The sequence below is a fragment of the Lathyrus oleraceus genome, chromosome 2, assembly GCF_024323335.1.
Source record: "Lathyrus oleraceus cultivar Zhongwan6 chromosome 2, CAAS_Psat_ZW6_1.0, whole genome shotgun sequence".
NCBI lineage: Eukaryota > Viridiplantae > Streptophyta > Magnoliopsida > Fabales > Fabaceae > Lathyrus > Lathyrus oleraceus.
In genome coordinates this window covers 467,171,377-467,191,381 of record NC_066580.1, presented here as the reverse complement: position 1 = coordinate 467,191,381, position 20,005 = coordinate 467,171,377, and the positions used below count along the sequence as shown (strand labels likewise).

Sequence of the window (20,005 nt, the reverse complement as noted above, 5' to 3'; positions counted from 1 at the left end):
TTAGTTTTCATTTGGACGAGTCCCTCAGGTGTATCTAGCGCGGGGTGGATCCCTTAAGCATGGGGCGAGTCTTTCAAGCATGGCATGGGTTAGACCTCTAGGTGTTAATGAGGTGGATCCTCATACGTCAATTAAAGGAAATCTCCAAACGTCAGTTGAGATGAAACACACACGTGAAATTAAATGTGATCAATGATGATTTAGTCTTGAGACGCTAAATTGGCCTTAATCTTCCACATGTGTCAGAAGCGTGCAAAACTTTTCCTGAATGATGAGAAACCTATGAGATACCCTTGATCACCCCTAGCCTTTAAACCTCTATAAAATGGGTTAAACCCCAACCTTTCTATTTTTTCCGCATATTCTCGTCTCCTAAATCCTTGAAAGCTTCCTTTGAATCCAACAAGAGTCTTTTTCTAATCATTAAATTGAGTTAAGAGACTAAAACATGTATTACGTCTAAATTCTTTAAAGTTTTATTTTTTATTTAAATATTAAAGGTTTGATTATAGACTTGTAATATAAAATAAAACTAAAAGTAAGAGATTTAATAGATTTGAAGAATTAGGTCGAATTTGAGATTAAGCTTTTAAGATAAGAAATTTAGGATATTTTCCAAGTTTTAAGTAAAAATGTTCTTAAAAGAAAATTAATCAATTAAAATTGTTCTTTTCTAATATAACGGTAAGAATTTGAGGGTTTTAAATAAAATTAAGAGGGGGAGACTTTTTATTTTAATTTATTTTAGTTTAAAGTAAATTAATTTTTTAATTTAATTTGCATTAAAGGTATGATATTCAACCAAAATTTATGAATATTGAGGAATATACATATTATTTTATGGTAAAATTTAATATGTCTTAAAATTTTACAAATGATATAATTTGATTAGTTGACAAAATAGTATACAAAAAGAAATAGTATCTTTTTAGTCTCATATACTAATCTCTTTTCTTCTACTTCAAAAATATTTATATTTAAAGAAATATTTATATTGATTCATTTTTATCAAATTAAAGATGAATCTAGTGATTAATTTTTAAATTTTTAAATTTTTTACTTTTAATTAAGAGATTAATTGAAATACAATGTCAGTGTAAAAGGGTTTTACACCATCACTTAATTATAGACGTTGGATATTAAAAGAAGTTTGACTTTTATTTTAAAAATCTATAAAGTAATACAAACGGGTGATGGTGATGAACCGACGGTGTAAAACTTTTTACACTGACAGTGTATAGTAATTAATCTCTTTAATTAAACAAAAAGGTTAATATGATATTTTTTAAAGAGTTAAAAATTTATATGAACATTTTTTAAATATTCCAATGTTATGATTGGAAAAAAAATATTAAACCTAAAGTTCAAATATATACAAACATAATGTCTTATTATTTTATTATATAATCATAACAATAAAACATCAAGCTTTTACTTTAATTTCCAAGTAAACGCTACAGAACTTCTAACAACCGTTCTTCCATCAGACCATTCCAAATTTCCAAAACTTTGAGTAATATTTTGTTTCGAAGGTGATGTAGTAAATGTAACTATGTATGATTTTTTCTCATTTTTCTTAAAACTTAACACTTCTGGTTCAACTGAGATTTTGACGGATGGAACATCTGACTTAACTGATACCTTGTACGTTCCTGCCTCGCCCACATTGGTAAGAGTCCGACTGTGTTTAATCTCATTATTGCCACCCTCAAAGACCACACCGAATGAAGGATAATTAAGATTTGTTACACTGTATTGTTTCTTTGGATCGCATGTGTAGTTTCTCCTCGCCACAATTTCGATATTCACAGCTGAGTAGTTTAATGCACAGAGGAAGCTCAAATAGTCATCCACTGTTAAATCATAGACAAGTCCGGGATTTAAGGCGGAAACGGGGTCGACATGTCCAGCACCAAAATCAAATGGAGTTGCTGGCTTGTTGGTTGCAAGGTCTAATAATGTCTGATTGTTTTTGTAAGTTGTGTAAGCGGTTGTCATCAACGCGGATCGAATGATGGCTGGGCTCCAGTCTGGATGAATCGATTTGATCAAAGCTGCTAGTCCAGTTACATGTGGGCATGACATTGATGTGCCCGATAGAATGTTGAAATCTACGCGCCTGGGATCTGAAGTCCAACTTGTAGGACTCAAATTATTTGGATATGCTGCTAAGATGTTGAAACCCGGTGCAATTAAATCAGGCTTCAATATTTGCGGGGTTATCAAATTGGGTCCTCGTGAGCTGAAATCTGCAACAACAGGAGACGGCTTAACCTCAAGCTTTGTTCCTTCAAACACAATTTTACCCGTTGGTTTTGGATCAGAAAACAAGTATTTCTTGATGGCTTCGCCATCTGTGAAGCCAACGGCAGTTGCTGGAAAAATATGTGCATCAGGCATAGGTCTTTCTCCATTCTTCTCAGTGTTGGCTAACACCATGCCCAAACCACCAACAGATTTCACTATATTTCCTTTCTCGACACTTTCCATATTTCCACGATCACACAACACAATCTTTCCCGCCACTTTTTTTGGATCCAAACTGCCTGGAAGACATGCTCCATCACCTTTTCCTTCAACACTGCTTGCATTTCCTGCATATATGAACGGCACAAGAGTATCGGGCAAAGATTTTCCATTATAAAAGGATACACCTGAATATTTTTTTCCATTTCCGAGACGGACGTATGTGGGGAAATCTCGATCGAGTGTTCCAGCTCCCACGGTTGTAATCCAAGGTGCTACATTGTCGACACTCAAAGAACGAGGACCAGAGTTCCCCGCAGAGCATGAGACTAGAATGCCATGTTCCATTGCTGCAAAGGCTCCAATTGCTAAATTATCCTTGAAGTAATTAGTTGCTATAGCTCCCAAAGACAATGAAAGCATATTGACGTTGTCTGCAATGGCCTGATCTATTCCAGCCAATATATCAGAATCGGTACAGAATACTACCCAACAAACCTTGTACATAGCAACTCTAGCGCCAATGGCCATCCCACGTGCAGTCCCGTTGGCTAAGCCAAAAAGACTTGCGTTTTCCACCAGAGATCCTACAGCTGTGCTCGCAGTGTGGGTTCCATGGCCACCATCATCTCGAGGTGATATAAAAGGGCTGTATTCATCGATTGAACCTATAGATGCCTGGAAACCCTTTCCAAAGAACCTAGCACCAATCAATTTCTTATTACAATTAGATGTTGTAAAATTTGTACCTGTTTCACATTTTCCTTTCCAATTGCGCGGAATTGGCCCATATCCAGTATCATCGAAGCTCTTGCTTTCGGGCCATACACCTGTGTCAAGGACTCCCACAATTACATCACTACTTTTGTTTGTCTTGGGGAACAAACTAGCAATTTTATTGAGCCCGAGAAACTCTGGTGTTCGAGTTGTGTGGAGTTTGTACTTTTTATCTGGTGTCACCTTTAGAATCCCTGGTTGGCTCTTTAGTAACTCATGTTCTTCAACTGTCAAACTTGTTGAGAATCCATTGATTGCTTTATCATAGGTGTAAAGCACTTCAGCTGACTGGGATACCGACTTCACAATTGATTTGTACCATATTGAATGGTGGTTGAAGCTTGTTGGCATTACGGATTTGGCAACATGAACAATGTAAGTAATCTTCTTATTCTCACTATTCTCTGTTCTTGCCAAAGATACATCACGCACACTCAGAATCACAAAAAGACTTACAGCAAAGAGTTTCATAAAATTTTCCATGTTAGATAGCTTTGTTTGTATGTATTGAGATGAGATTGTGAGAGAAATGTAGTACAAACCTTACCTTATAAAGTGGTGAGAACATGCATTGGAATTTGAAATCAATGCTGAAAGCACTAGAATGAGGAGAAATTTCAAAAAAGTATGTCATTCATTTAAGAAAAAGTATTAAGTTCCATATTAAGTAACTGTAATTTTTGACTTATGCCAACAAAGGAAGTTGATGATGTCAAAGAAAGTTGTCAAGAATAAGGAAAATATGAGCTGTTGTAAATAAATTGTTTATACAACTAAGGTTTCATAAATTTCTCCATGTTATATATAATTGTAATATATTTTTGAATGGCCCATAAAACGCGAGGAGACCATATCCCAATAAGGGGCGACGAAGTTCTATCACTCATGGGAAGATGACATCGTCCGCAAGACTCTCCACTCATCCAGTATAGGAAAATGTGAAAAATGACATGTCTTGGTCAGAGATAATGTAATACAAAAGTCAAGAGAATTACCCACGTCTTTTTAGGAAATAAGGATTCAACGGTACACTATCATTACTAAGTGCACAATCAACAAACGCTAATACCTGGCCCATTGTGTGGAACCAAGTTTTGTAGGAGATAATTATCATGCTTTATCTCTGATTTTTATGATGACCACTTAAATTTCAAGTGGTTAAAGATGCACAAACAGTTTTGTTCAAAGCTTTTCCTCTGGATCAAGCAGACCAACTATGGTTGTTTAATGATCTTTATCCTCTGATGATGATATTCAACATGAAGATATCTCAAGCCTCATATCTAAGAAGATTCAAGCAATTGTTTCTAGGATTGGTTAATTTGACAAGTATTGAACCTTCGAAAGTGTGAAAGAGAGGAAGTGTGAAAGTTCGCCTGATCGCGGCTGAGTGAAACATGTCTTGTAAAAACACAAGAGTTTTTCCATAAAATTTCATGGCTAAATCATACACACACTAAAATAACTTTTGAAGTCTCTAATTCTTAAATAAAATATCTCAAAAATGTTTTGGAGACATGCAAGTTGAATCAAGAATTTTCATAATAACTTTGGACAAGTTTTTGAATTATTCAATTGATTGACACTTATACCCAATCAGTAGAGGTTAGGGCAAGCGTCATCCATAAACAATTTTGACATCGTCTTAATAAAGGGAAAATTTTATTATCTATCCTTACCATTTTGAGTACCAATAAACATTTATTTAGGGCTCCCAATAAATCTAGCTTAATATCTAATCAATTGGAACATTTATTTTAGCCCATGGATCTTTTCTATTTTGACTTATCCCTTCACAATTTTCACAATTCAGAAACATGAGCCTTCCATCTCACTCATCACTCTCTCTCTAAAATATTTTCTACTTTCTCTCATTTAAATTTAGTAGTAACACTTTGGTAAAGTCTTTGCGTTTGGTGAAAAAATCTGTAATCTAGAAAAGGGAATTATTGTAAATTAACAAAGGAGTGTTTTTGTCTCTTAGTTGAATAATTTAGCCTTAAGGGAATGTTTATTTGGTTTCAAAGTTAAACCTGTTAAAAAATTTGGTTTGGGGATTTAGTTTCTAAGTCATTGGTTCGGTTCATAAGCTGGCTCGGTTAAAATCATATTTTGGTTTGAGATAAGCCTGGTGCAAAATCTCAATTTGGATCGTGGTTATCCCGGTCAAAACCCCGGTTTGGTCCGTGAGTTCAACCTGGTCAAAAATTGACTTTGGTTCAAGATAAGTCCGTAGAAAATCTCGGTTTAGCTTAGGGGCTAACCGCCATAAGTTCGTATTTGGAAGGAAGACCAAACGCTTATCTCCACAAGTTTGTGTTTGGAAGGAAGACTAACTGCTTCTCTCTACAAGTTCGTGTTTGCAAGGAAGACTAACCATTTCTCTCTGCAATTTTTTGTTTGGAAGGAAGACTAAGAGTTTCTCTCCGGTGTTTGTTATTTGGTTGGAAGTTATCCTGAAACTTCATTTTTCCTTGTGTAAGGGGATTTTAGAGTTTAACCTACTAAAAGATCTTAAGAATTAATGGATACTCTCAAGATCAAATTTTGGGGATATGATTTAGTCTTCCTAATTGAACGTGTATAAATCTCTGGTGTCATTTCTCTTACCCTTAACTCTATAATTTATGCATATTTATTTTTTGTTTCTATTAATCAAAAGTTTTTGTCTTAATGATTTTAAGCTCTAAAAAAGATAACAAAAAGTTTTCAAGCCATCGTTTTTATAAAACACATAACTCAACCCCCACCCTCTCCCCCCTCTTGTATGTGGAGTCACACATACGTCTCTGCTCCTACTTAATTATTTTTTAACTTAGAGAATATGAATGATGAAAGTATTCATATAATATTGGTGAAGGATAATTAAGTAGGAAAGACCTGAGTTTTGTCCTTCTATGAGCAGAAATAAATGAAATGTCAAGAATCTTGAAAGATCGCCTTCACTAGGGAATGAAAAAGATCATCTTCAACACGAGGGTTGATGCCTAGATCGACAACAAGATCACCTCCAATGCGAGAATTAGTTCCTAGATCAGTAATAAGACCATCTACAACGCGAGGTTTGGTGTCTAGATCGACAACAAAATCATCTCCAACACAAGAGTTTGTATCTAGATTGATAACAAGATCATCTCCAACGTGAGAGTTGGTGTCTATATCGATAATAAGATCATCTTTAACAAGAGAGTTGGTGTCTAGAACGACAACATGATCATCTCCAACGCGAGATTTGGTGTCTAGATCGACAACAAGAACATCTCCAACACAAGAGTTTATATCTAGATCGACAACAAGATATCTCCAACATGAGAGATGGTGCCTAGGTCGACAATAAGATCATTTACAACATGATATTAGGTGCTTAGATCGAGAACAAGATCATTTCTAACACGAGAGTTGGTGCATAGATTGACAACGTAATGGTTGGTGCCTAGATCGACACTAAGGTCATCTCCAACACAAGAGTTTGTGTCTAGATCTATAACATAGTCATCTCCAACACGAGAGTTAATGTCTAAATCAACAACAAGGCCATCTCCAACACGAGAGTTGGTGCCTAGATCGACAACAAGATCATCTCCAAATGAGACTTGGTGCCTAGATCGATAATAAGATCATTTTTAACACGAGAGTTAATGCCTAGATTGACAATAAGATCATCTCCAATGCGAGGTTTAGTGCCTAGATAGACAATAATATCATCTCCAACTCGAGAGATGGAGCTTAGGTTGACAACAAGATCATCTCTAATAAGAGGTTTGGTGCCTAGATCGAGCAAGTTAGAAAACTATTGGGAATATGCACTAGGAATTTATCAAGAAAGTTAAAAGGGGAGCTCACCAAGGAATGGTTACAAGGTAGACTCACTAGGAATTAACTAGGAAGTTTTATGAAGAAGGTCAATTGGGAAAGATTCTCAAAAGAAACTAACTAAGGAAAACACTTCCTGGGGACACTTTGCGAGGAGTCTTACTAGGAAGAAGACTCACTTGGAAAGTTGTGAAGGGATTTGTTAGGGAGAGGATTCCCTAGGGGAAAATAAAATAAAGGTAAATAGCTAGTGAGCTTCAGTGAGGAGCTTCACGTGGATACAAAGGTCGGATGACTGATTCTAATTATGATTGAGATTTAGTTGGTGCCAATGAAGAATGGGATTTGGGTGCTAATGAGTTCTCGACAAGTGTACCGATAATGTTGCAATAATAAAAATATTTAATCCACATGGACTACCTTCAAGCAAGACAAAATGTGTGCAATGTATAAAAACTAGTAAAGGCGGGGGGTCGAATTTTAGTGTGAAAAGTAAATAAATGAGTAAACATAATCACTAAAGCGGTCAAGTTGTGTTTTAGAATCCCGTATTCCTCTATTATTCATGTTTGATGTCTTGTATGAATGGTCTTATCACTATAACCCCACGATGAATTAACAAAACTGTTATATTTGATTCCTCACGAAATAACTCACTAACCACTACTCGTAGCTTTCTATCCTTAGTCCGCATGTGTAATAAGGGTTAGGCGATGTATATAATGTTAATTCCCTATGCCACTACTCGAGGTCTCCTATTCCTATTCAACCAGCATAAGTACAACAATTACCCTATGTCCAACATATAGACTAATGGTCAGTATTCCATACGTGCCCATAATCAAATTAAAAGAGTATCTCACATAAAAATCATTAATAACAATAAGCAATTGAATGGTATTATAGACCAAAAGGTTCATACAAAGTCAAATCAACATAGAATTTAACAATATTGAAATAGGTTCATCATAACACAACCTAACCTATAAGAGTTTAGCTACTCATAATTCAAATAACAATACCATAATTGATAGATGAAAATAACATACGAATTCCCTTGAAGTAATGGCCTCCAATGGCTTCAAATGCTCTAAAAATTAACCCTTGTGCTCTCAAAATCGTGTTTTGCTCTCTCTAAATTGTAACCTTTGTGAAAGTGCAGAAAATCCCCTTTTATTTGCTTTAGAATGGACCAGAACGCATCATAAAAGCCTAGAAAAAGTAACCATCGCGCACGTGATGGCTTGTATTGCACGCGCGATGCAACTTTTATAGCCATATCGTGCGCACGATGCTGCGCGATGGTGCATGTGATTATTTTCGATGCTACATCATTTTTTTCTCCTTTCTCACTCAAATTTTCACTAAGTCCACAATCTTCACACTTAACTATTTTTTCCTCATTCTTTGGTCATTCTTCTTCATTTTGGCTCATCTTTCACTTGTTTTACTCTTATTCTTCGACTAAATTTATGCAATGACGAACTGTCATCACAACCTCAAACTTAAATCGTTGCTTGTCCTCAAATAACTCGTCTGCAACTGCATATTTCAACAGAAAACAAGTCGCACGATAACAATCGAACATTACCAAATTAAATATTTCTTTTACCTGACCATTCTTCTAGCTTCCAACTTCTATCCGGTGAATTTGGAAAACATCCTCAACATTAACGAGTACTAAACATGTCTCTCAGCTCACTTTAACTCACTTAATGGATATGGTGATCTCTCAATCAACATGCAAAATCAATTATGCTTAGTTTGATCATGTTTTAATAGAGTTCATCAAAAAAAATCACAACACACACATTAGAGGTCTTTTCAGGTTGTAACTTGGCTTAAGTTTTGGTAAGATATATTTAGGAAAGTAGGTTTAAACCTTTGGAGTTAGGTGCATAGTTCTCCTTTTATCATCATACCTCTTTGTCCTTTTTTTTTACGGTACTAGAGGTTTTTTGTCCTTCTTATACTATCATTATTTTCTTTTCTCTTTTTTTCCTGAAGAAGTGTCTTTTCCACTTCTTTTTTCTCATAAATTTTGAAAAATTTGGCCAATATTCTCTAGTACCCCAACCCCAATCTTAAAACTTTGCTCACTTTCAAGAGCAACCCCAAACTTAATCTTTTTCATACACTTTACAAACTATACTTCTATCTAACTCCAAAGAGAGGATGGAAAGAAAAGATCTTTCAAGTTATTGGCTAAGAATTTCAGGCTACGTCACCAAAATAAAGGCTACGGATCAAAGTGGTTAGCAATGGACATACTTATTACTAGAAGATGGTTTAAAAAGGCTCAAAGTTATAAACAAAAAACTGCCTCATTGTGTGTTGGTCAAACCAGACAATGTAAGTGGAAATAGATCAAACCAGATAAATAGTAATGCATGGATACACTCATAAAGAAAGAAAAGTGAGCAATGGAAGTTATTTGGATCAAACCTTACTAGATGAGGTATATGTAGGTTGAGTACAACTCCGTTGATTCTTTTCTCATCCTTCACCTTCAAGTTTCTAGTTGCTATTGTGATGATCAAGTTTCTTTTGGATCATTTGTTCAATAGTAAAGTACAAAACTTGCAAATCTGAAAAAACAAACATCTACAAACTTGTTTATTAAAGATAATGATTTGGATAATACAATGGGAGAGGAAGAGAACTTATGATAACTATTTCTCTTATCTAGGTTACAATTGAAAAAAAAATATTCTAAAAATTAAAACAAACTACGTGTCTTTTCACATGTTATTGTTATGGAAAAGATCATGCATATCATGCACTGTATTGTTGAATTCATTGTTCTGCCTTGTACATTTTGTGTGCATGTGGTCTCTCCTCCTTGCTTACTCTTGATCATGTTTTGTGAAGTGATGATCCATTTCTTCAGCTGATGCAAACTGGGCTCTTAATCTCTAAGACGACATATGGTTTTCTTGTTATTCATAGAAGTCTCTGAACACATGTGTAAATCTTGGAGGTTCAACATACAAAGTGGGTGAAACTTTCGTTATCCACCTTGTAACCCCCACTACATGAGCTTCCATCCTTCTTTGAAATTTTGATGCTTGTTGACCTTGTATTTTTTGTGGTTGGTGTTTCTCTTGCGGCTGGTTGAACTTTTCATCATTCCCTTGTTGGTTGTCTTGTTTATCATTTTGAGCAGATTCTTCTTTATGCATGTTTTGCAACCTCCGGATGGCTGAAGCATTGAGCGGTCCTTTTAGAATAATCATCTCATCATCTAGGTAAACTGGAACACTTGATCTTCTGCATAGTTCATTTATAACACAAAAATGCCCACAATCCTTTTGTGTAGCGTTAGCCATATATTTAATTTTTTTAGCAATTAACTGCCCCAAATTAATAGGTTCCCCCTCAAAAGAGCTAATAGACCTAGACATCTCTTCACAATAAATTGTGATTTATTATATGTAACCTCTAAAGTTTGAACAAGAAATGAGGCCCACGCCCTAGGAATTTGGCAGAATTCGTAGATTTTGAGACGTAGTGCTAACCCACGCTCAATCACCCACAGCGCCTCTGGCGTACAAAAAAGATCTAACATTACATGGGTCATTTCCTTGTTTATGATCTTGTGCTCATGCTTATAGTTAATGAGAGCACACATCATAGGAGATTGAAAATTGAAAAGAGAATTTATAGTAGAAGGAGATTAGTCAATGTACTTACCTTGCACATAAAAGGTGTAGAAGTTCGCATCACCAAACGTCGCATTCGCATAAAATTCTAAACCAATTCTCTTATTTGTTTCATGAATTAAATTATTAAAACTTACCCATTGCCTTTTTTGCAAATGCTCTCCTATTTCTTCAAGACCTCATAAATCATTCAAATCAAATGCTCTTTCCCTCACAATATGGTAATCCACTAGCTTGAGAAATTTTTTAACGTGGGCCTCGGATAAAAATTTGAGGTTTGGGAAGGTAAGAGCGCTAGGCATTGGGGCAGCCCTTGATGATGAGCCTTTTGACACACGTCCTCTTTTGGAAGCCATGATATCTACAACAACAACAACAACAATACACACAGAGAAAAAGAAGAAGAAAATTTGCGTAGATTTTATCTCAGAGTAGAGGGTAGAAAGCAGATGAGAAAAAGAGAATTATGAGGAAAAAGTGGTTTGAAAAACTTTTATTTATAGGCCAACTAGTTATTGCTCATCGCACACATAATACCTGCATCGCGCGCGATAGTAATGGTTACCTCCAACGTCTTTCTCCAATGGTCATATCACGCGCGTCATAATCTCAACACGCACATGATGATAACCGAACTCATAATTTCCCCAATGTCTCTATCACGCGTGTGATGCCTATATCATGCGTGCAATGGAGCTCTATCACACGCGTGATAGGCCGCATGATTATACCAGGGGCTGAAACTTTCCTATCTATTTTCTTTGTCTCTTTTCTTCCCCTTTACCTATTTTATCTTCCAACAACATAACACAAAAAATTTACAATGTTAAAAATTAAAATTCACTATGACAAAAAAAATTATTACTAATGGATTACCTCCCATCAAGCGCTCTCTTTACGTCATTAACTTGATGGTTCATGTATAAGGCACGTCAGGTGCAAGGGATACCCTCACGCCGGTCATTTCACTTCTTCTTGTTCCTCTGTCTATTTTCCTACCTTTTTCCTCCAGATGATAGCAAGTATCCAAATTCTCCATATATGGTGTATAGTCATACATCTTGAAAACTACCTTCTCTTTATTGAACTTCAAGATAAGTTATCCCGTTTCCACATCAATCTTTGCTTTCCCGGTTGCCAAGAATGGTTGTTCGAGAATAACATATCCTCTCGAATCTCCTTTTGTATCAAGCACTACAAAATCTGCAGGAAACACTAATTCATTGACATGTACTAACATGCCACATAAAATACCAATTGGATGAGTAACAGATGAGTAAGCTAGAGTGAGAGTCATGTTACTCAGTGTGATCTCACCCATTTTCAATTATTTAATTATTTTTAGTGGCATGACATAATGTTAGATCCAAGATCGCATAGAGCATGCAAAATATTCACTCCACCGATATTACGAGAAATAATAACCTTACTTGGGTCTTTTAATTTTGGTGGCAAGGATTGAGGTAGTACCACATCATCCTTTTCGGTCATGTTTACATGTTCCTTGACCACTTTCTCTTTCGTTCCCTTTAGTAATTCCTTCATAAATTTAGAAAACTTAGGAATTAGTTCTAAAATTTCATGGAATGAAATACTTACCTGGAGAGTAGATAGAATTTCCTTGCATTTTACAAACATCCCTACTTCATCCTTTTGAACCAGTTTCTTTTTAACTATCGGGTATGATGATTTTATGTAATCCAGTAAAAGAGGATTTACTTCAGTCAAGATCTACTTCTTTGTTATTCTCCATGATGAGTTTTTATCAATGAGTTGATTAATGGTGACTCCTCTTTCCTCGTTGTCACCTTGATTTCCACTTTCCTCTTTTTCAATCCCATCTTATTTTTTCTAAATTACATCTTCTTTAACTATCTCATCTTCACCCTTTTCAATAATCACCTCTAAATCTGTATCCACAACCTTGCATGATTTATTCTTAGGATTGTCTATAGTGTTACTTGTGAATCCTCCGCTCGTGCTTGGTTTCGCGCCACGAAAAGTACTTGAGCGCATCGCACGCTCAAAGATACAACAAAGTCGCCACCGAACTTTATTTATTCCTGAAGGAAAGGGAAAATATCGATAAAACCCATGGGAAGAGAAAAGGGTAACGAAGTCAGTTATACAAGGGGAAGGTATTAGCATCCCTCACATCCATTGTACTCAACGAGAACCATTTTAATTATGCTTTGCTCAAATGGGTGTTACTATCTAAATATTACTTGCGAAAGGGGAAAAAGGCTCAATAATTAGAGTGCTTTTTGAGGATTCAAACCGTCGTGCTTATGTATTATCATAGTGCAATGAGAAAATCAAATCTCCGTAGTTCGTGGAACTAAGGGTAGGAATTAAAAAGGTGTGTGAATGGATGATGAAAGATTTGTGAAATGGTGTTTAAACTAGATAGTGATGTTTAAACCGAAGAAAAGGAATAGATGTGGTGTTTAAACTAATGGGGGAATAAAAGTCATAAAGGTGGTGTTTAAACCAAAGAAGCGATTGAAGTCAAAAGAGTGGTGCTTAAACCAAGAGGGTAATAAAAGTGGTGTTTAACCAAAGAGGAAGTAGAAGGTGTGTTTAAACCAAAAGGGGAGGTGACTAACCAAGAGAAGGTGATAAACCTCAAGAGTGGTGTTTAAACCAAAGAAGTAATAAAAGCGGTGTTTAAACCGGAGAAGAAAAGAAAATAATGTTAAACCAGATAGTGTGGTTTAAGCCAATAGAGTGGTGTTTAAACCAAGAGAGTGGTGTTTAAACCAAAGAATAGTAGAAATGATATGAGTGTTTTTTAAACCAAACATGAAGGAAAGTAAAACGATGTTTAAACCAAAGGAATGGTGTTTAAACTAGAGAAGGTAGAAGTAGGAATAAAGGTGATAGAAGTGGTGTTTAAATTGAAAGGATATAAAAATGGTGTTTAAACCAGACATGAGTAAAAATGGTGTTTAAACCAAAGAAGGGATAAAAAGTGGTGTTTAAACCGGGGAGTGGTGTTTAAACCAAGAGAGTGGTATTTAAATCGGGAGAGTGGTGTTTAAACCAAAGAATAATAGAAATGATATGAGTGGTTTTTAAACAAAGCAGGAAGGAAAGTAAAACAGTGTTTAAACCAATGGAATGATGTGTAAGAACAAAAAATAGTTCTACAATAGATTCCATGATTTTGATGATAACAAAGGATGAAACCAAAAATGGCACCCTAACGAAAAGTTTCTAAGTGTGCAGGGTTCTAAAGAAAGAAGAAATAAATCTGATGATGTCATCAGATGCACAACAAGATCAGATGCAAAATCTCAAGTATCAGAAGCATCTAAAGTGGAATCTCGTTTCAAGAAGCTCTGACTCTGGACAAAACTGCAAAGTATCAGAAGCATCTGAACATGAAGTAAAGTCTAGAAGCTCTGACTCTGAACAAATGTCCTCTGTAAACTCTGAAGTTATCAGCGCCATCTGAACATTCAAGAAATAACATCAGAAGCAAGTTTCTCCAGATACACAAAGACTCTAATCAGAATTGTTAATCATGATGAAGTAACGTTTAAGCCAAGTTAAAGTTCTGCAAATGGATTTCCTCAATCAGAAAAGAGACGTTAATCTCCACTTCCAAGAGAGAAGTTACTAATTGTGGTAAGTAGTCACTTCTAAGTGAAAAAGTCTACTGCAGAAGCTATTAATGGAATGGCGTAATTACATCTCAATATCCAACAGATTCAACGCTACTTCAACTCTACTTCAACTCTCTTCAACTCCTATAAATAGAGAAGAAATCTCATTCAGTATATACGAAGAAATCACTAGCCAAAACTATACTGAAATCATATCACGCTCAAGAAAAACATCTTTGTTCTTCAAAGATTTTCACTAAGCTTTTGCTTATCAAGTGAAAAATTGTTCTTAAGTTTGTAATATTTGCTTTCTTAGAAGCACACTAGATTACACATCTTGTATCTTATTTTTATTTGATTTCCTCAAGTGACTCTTTGTAGTCTGTAGACTTGAGAGGACTAAGAGATTTTCTTCTCTCTTAGGGGTTGTTTGTAATCTTTCAAGATTAGTGGATTAAGTCCTTGTTGAAGGCGAAATCACCTTGGCCGGGTGGACTGGAGTAGCTTTGTGTTATAAGCGAACCAGTATAAAATCATTGTGTGATTTCATTTTGCAAAAGCGCTTATTTTTCAAACAATTCAAACCCCCCCTTTCTTGTTTTTCTCACCTTCAATTGGTATCAGAGCTCCGGCTCTGTTATTGATTTTCAAATCAAACACTTAACCGTGTAGAGAGATCCAGTGCGAGAAAAACAAATGGCCCACTCAAATGAGAAAGATTCTTACAATGCCAAGCCTCCTGTTTTTGATGGAGAAAAGTTTGATTACTGGAAAGATAGAATCGAAAGTTTCTTTCTGGGTTATGATGCTGACCTCTGGGACATTGTCACAGATGGATACAAACCTCCAACCTTAAATGGAGCTGAAGTTCCCAGAAGCAAAATGTCAGAAGATCAGAAACGTGAGTTCAAAAATCATCACAAGGCCAGAACAATACTTCTAAATGCTATATCATACAACGAATACGAAAAGATCACCAACAGAGAGACGGCTAAAGATATACTTGACTCTCTGAAGATGACCCATGAAGGAAACTCCCAAGTCAAGGAGACGAAGGCTCTGGCGTTGATCCAGAAGTATGAAGCCTTCAAGATGGAAGATGACGAAGCTATAGAAGCTATGTTTTCCAGATTCCAAACTCTTATTGCAGGTCTTAAAGTGCTAGACAAGGGATATACGACTGCAGATCATGTTAAGAAGATTGTCAGAAGTCTGCCAAAGAAATGGAGACCAATGGTTACTGCTCTGAAGCTATCAAAGGATCTGAACAACATCAGCCTTGAAGAACTTGTTAGCTCTCTCAGAAGTCATGAGATAGAACTAGAGGAGGATGAGCCTCAGAAAAGGAACAAGTCAGTGGCGCTGAAGTCCAGACCTGAAAGACGGAAGTCAGACAGAACCAAGGCTCTTCAAGCAGAAACTGCAGACACTGATGACTCTGAACCTGAAGACTCTGATGATGAAGAAGAACTGTCCTTACTAACCAGAAGAGTTAAGCAACTCTGGAAAAGAAGGAACAACAACAACTTCAGAAGATCAAGACCCAGAGGGGATAGATCAGAGTCAACTTCAAAAGGTAAACCTAATAAAGATATTACCTGTTTTGAATGTAAAGAAACAGGTCATTATAGAAATGAATGCCCCAAGCTGAAGAAAGATAACTCTAAGAAAGAAAGCTTCAAGAAAAATGCCTTCAGAACAAAGAAGGGATTAATGGCGACCTGGGACGATAGTGAATCAGGATCATCAGAATCTGACTCTGATGAACAAGCCAACGTAGCATTTATGGCTACCACATCCAGCAGCTCAGATGAAGAATCTGAAGAGGTATTTTCTGAACTTTCTAGATCTGACTTAGAATCATGTTTATCAGAAACTCTTACCTCTCTTCAGAAATTAAAACAAAAAGTTAAAAGCATTAAAGGCCTTCTTAAAGCAAAATCTGAAGAATGTAGTGAACTTGAGACAACAATTCTAGCACATGAAGATACAATCAAATCTTTAACGTTAGAAAGAGATGGAGCTAAAACAAAAAGCTTAAAATTAGAAGAAGTGTTGTCTCAAGCACCACAAACTTCAAATGAAATTATTTATAAATATGAAGAAGCCTTTCAACAATTTCTGAAGAATGGGATAAATAGGAGTATTATGGCATCCATGATTTATGGAGTAGGTCAGAATAATAAAAGGGGAATTGGGTATGATTCTGATTCTGATAAAACTTCTACCTGTAACCAAATTAAATCACCTTTTTCATACCACTATACACACACACAAGAACACAAATTTAAAAATGCTAGAAGACCCAAAGTTGTAAGAAACTCTGGGAAAACTAATCTGAAAGGACCCAAGAGATTCTGGGTACCGAAAGATAAGATTATCTATGTTGCAGATATCCTATGCAGCAAAGTTCAGACACCAGTCATGGTACCTGGACTCTGGATGCTCGCGACATATGACGGGAAGAAAGTCTATGTTCCAAAGCCTGGAACTTAAAGACGCTGGCTTTGTAGGCTTCGGAGGAGATCAGAAAGGAAGGATCAGAGGCTCCGGAACTATTGGTAATGGTACTCTTCCCTCTATATCTGATGTTCTTTATGTAGAAGGATTAATGCATAACTTGTTATCCATAAGTCAATTAAGTGATAACGGTTATGATGTAATCTTTAATCAAAAAACGTGTAAAGCCATTAATCAGAACGATGGCTCTGTCCTTTTCACAGGCAAGAGGAAAAACAACATTTATAAAATAAATCTTTCTGATTTAAAAGATCAAAATGTTAAATGTTTAATGTCAGTTCACGAAGAGCAATGGGTATGGCATAGACGCTTAGGCCACATTAGCATGAGGAAACTTTCTCAGCTAACTAAACTTGAGTTAGTCAGAGGCCTACCTAAACTGAAGTTTTCTTCAGATGCTCTGTGTGAAGCTTGTCAGAAAGGAAAGTTTTCAAAAACATCTTTTAAAAAGAAAAATGTTGTTTCTACCTCCAAGCCTCTGGAGCTTCTTCACATTGACTTATTTGGTCCTGTGAAAACAGCATCAGTCAATGGAAAGAAGTATGGACTTGTAATCGTTGATGATTACAGCCGCTGGACATGGGTAAAATTCCTAAGGCACAAGAGTGAGTCTCACTCTGTATTCACCAGTTTCTGTTCTAAAGTGCAAAAAGAATTTGACTCTAAAATTGTTAGAGTCAGAAGTGATCATGGTGGAGAATTTGAAAATAAAGATTTTGAAGAACTATTTGATTCTAATGGAATATCCCATGATTTCTCCTGCCCTAGAACTCCACAACAAAATGGAGTTGTAGAGAGGAAGAATAGGACACTCCAAGAAATGGCCAGAACCATGATCAATGAAACAAATGTAGCAAAGCACTTTTGGGCAGAAGCTGTAAATACAGCGTGTTACATTCAGAATAGAATCTCTATTAGACCTATTCTGGATAAGACTCCCTATGAACTGTGTAAGGGAAGAAAACCCAACATTTCATATTTTCATCCTTTTGGATGCATTTGCTTTATATTAAATACTAAAGAACATCTGAACAAGTTTGATTCCAAAGCACAGAAAGGTATTATGTTAGGATACTCAGAACGCTCTAAAGGCTACAGAGTATACAACACAGAAACCAAAATTGTGGAGGAATCAATTCATGTTAGATTTGATGATAAGCTTGACCCTGAAAAGTCAAAGCTAGTTGAAAAGTTTGCAGATTTAGAGATCACTCTGGTAGAATCTGAGAAAACTCCAGAAGCAACTGTCACTCCAGACTCTGAAGAAATTAAATCTCCAGAAATTCCAAGGAAAGTCAAGAGTCGTAGCAACGTATCTGAAGAGTTGATTTTGGGAAACAAAGATGAACCTGTTAGAACCAGATCTACCTTCAGAACTTCTGAAGATATTCCTCTGGGACTAGTGTCTCTGATTGAGCCTACGTCCTGTGATGAAGCTCTTCAAGATAATGATTGGGTGGCAGCTATGCAAGAAGAGTTAGATCAATTCTCCAAGAATGATGTCTGGGATCTCGTTCCTAAACCCAGAGGCACTCATGTCATTGGAACCAGATGGGTTTTCAGAAACAAACTGAACGAGAAAGGAGAAGTTGTCAGAAACAAAGCACGACTGGTAGCTCAAGGTTATAGTCAACAAGAAGGTATTGATTATAATGAAACTTTTGCTCCAGTCGCAAGGTTAGAGTCTATTCGTCTTCTTGTATCTTTTGCTATTAATCATTCTATCAAATTATACCAAATGGATGTCAAAAGTGCATTTCTAAATGGTTATATTTCAGAAGAAGTGTATGTTAATCAACCTCCTGGTTTTGAAAACTCAAATTTTCCAGAACATGTTTTCAAACTTAAGAAATCCTTATATGGACTTAAACAAGCTCCCAGAGCTTGGTATGAACGCTTAAGTAATTTTCTTCTGGAACAAAATTTTATCAGAGGGAAAGTTGATTCTACACTCTTCTGTAAAAATCATGAAAATGATCTCATGATATGCCAAATTTATGTTGATGACATTATTTTTGGTTCTGCTAATATCTCTGTTTGCCAAGAATTTTCTAAGTTAATGCAGGCAGAATTTGAAATGAGTCTAATGCAAGAACTAAAGTTCTTTCTGGGAATTCAAATCAATCAAACTCCAGAAGTCACGTACATTCATCAAAGCAAGTACATTAAAGACGTTCTGAAGAAGTTTGACATGACTGAATGCAATTCTGCAAAGACTCCCATGCATCCAACTTGCATTCTGGAGAAGGAAGAGGTAAGCAACAAGGTTTGTCAGAAGCTCTATCGAGGTATGATAGGCTCTCTTCTCTATCTGACTGCTACTCGTCCTGATATTCTCTTTAGCGTTTGTCTTTGTGCCAGATTCCAATCAGATCCTAGAGAATCTCATTTAACAGCTGTTAAGAGAATTCTTAAGTATCTGAAAGGAACTCCTAACCTGGGCCTGATGTATGAGAAAACATCAGAGTATAGGCTTTCTGGTTATTGTGATGCAGATTATGCAGGAGATAGAATAGAACGAAAAAGCACATCTGGAAATTGCCAGCTTCTGGGAAACAACTTAATCTCCTGGGCTAGCAAAAGACAGTCAACAATTGCTCTATCAACTGCAGAAGCAGAATATATCTCAGCGTCACTATGCACAACTCAGATGCTCTGGATGAAACATCAGCTAGAAGATCTACAGATATTTGAGAGTAACATTCCTATCCTTTGTGATAATACTGCTGCTATTTGTTTAAGTAAGAATCCCATTCTACATTCCAGAGCCAAACACATAGAAATTAAACATCATTTTATTAGAGACTATGTTCAGAAAGGGATAGTAACGCTGAAGTTCATTGATACAGAACATCAATGGGCAGATATCTTTACTAAGCCTCTAGCTGAAGATAGATTTCTTTTCATCCTAGAAAATCTGAACATTAAAAATTGTCCTGAGTAAAATTTGGCTCTGAACATGTAAAATGAGAATCTGATAAAAACAAATACACTTCTGCCTCTGACTCTGATACTTCTACCAAGTTAAGAAGATATCTGAGTTAGAAATCTTCAGAAATCCTTTGGTATTCCTGAAGATCAGAAACATCAACACGTGGGGAACATGCGTCTAACCCTAGAACTTCTAGACAGCTGTCAAAAGAAATCAAAGGTCAGAAC

General features: G+C 36.1%; 1 protein-coding gene across 1 annotated transcript in view; it reads right to left on the bottom strand.

The window, feature by feature from the left end:
• Positions 1–1,371: 1,371 nt before the first annotated feature.
• The window catches only part of LOC127120448 (subtilisin-like protease SBT1.7), a 71,561-nt gene continuing 52,927 nt past the window's right edge, over positions 1,372–20,005 (bottom strand). The window contains exon 2 of the mRNA XM_051050876.1: positions 1,372–3,790. Coding sequence (XP_050906833.1) covers positions 1,432–3,726 — 2,295 coding nt within the window. The 5' untranslated portion in view covers positions 3,727–3,790 and the 3' untranslated portion in view covers positions 1,372–1,431. The remainder of the gene's footprint in view (positions 3,791–20,005) is intronic.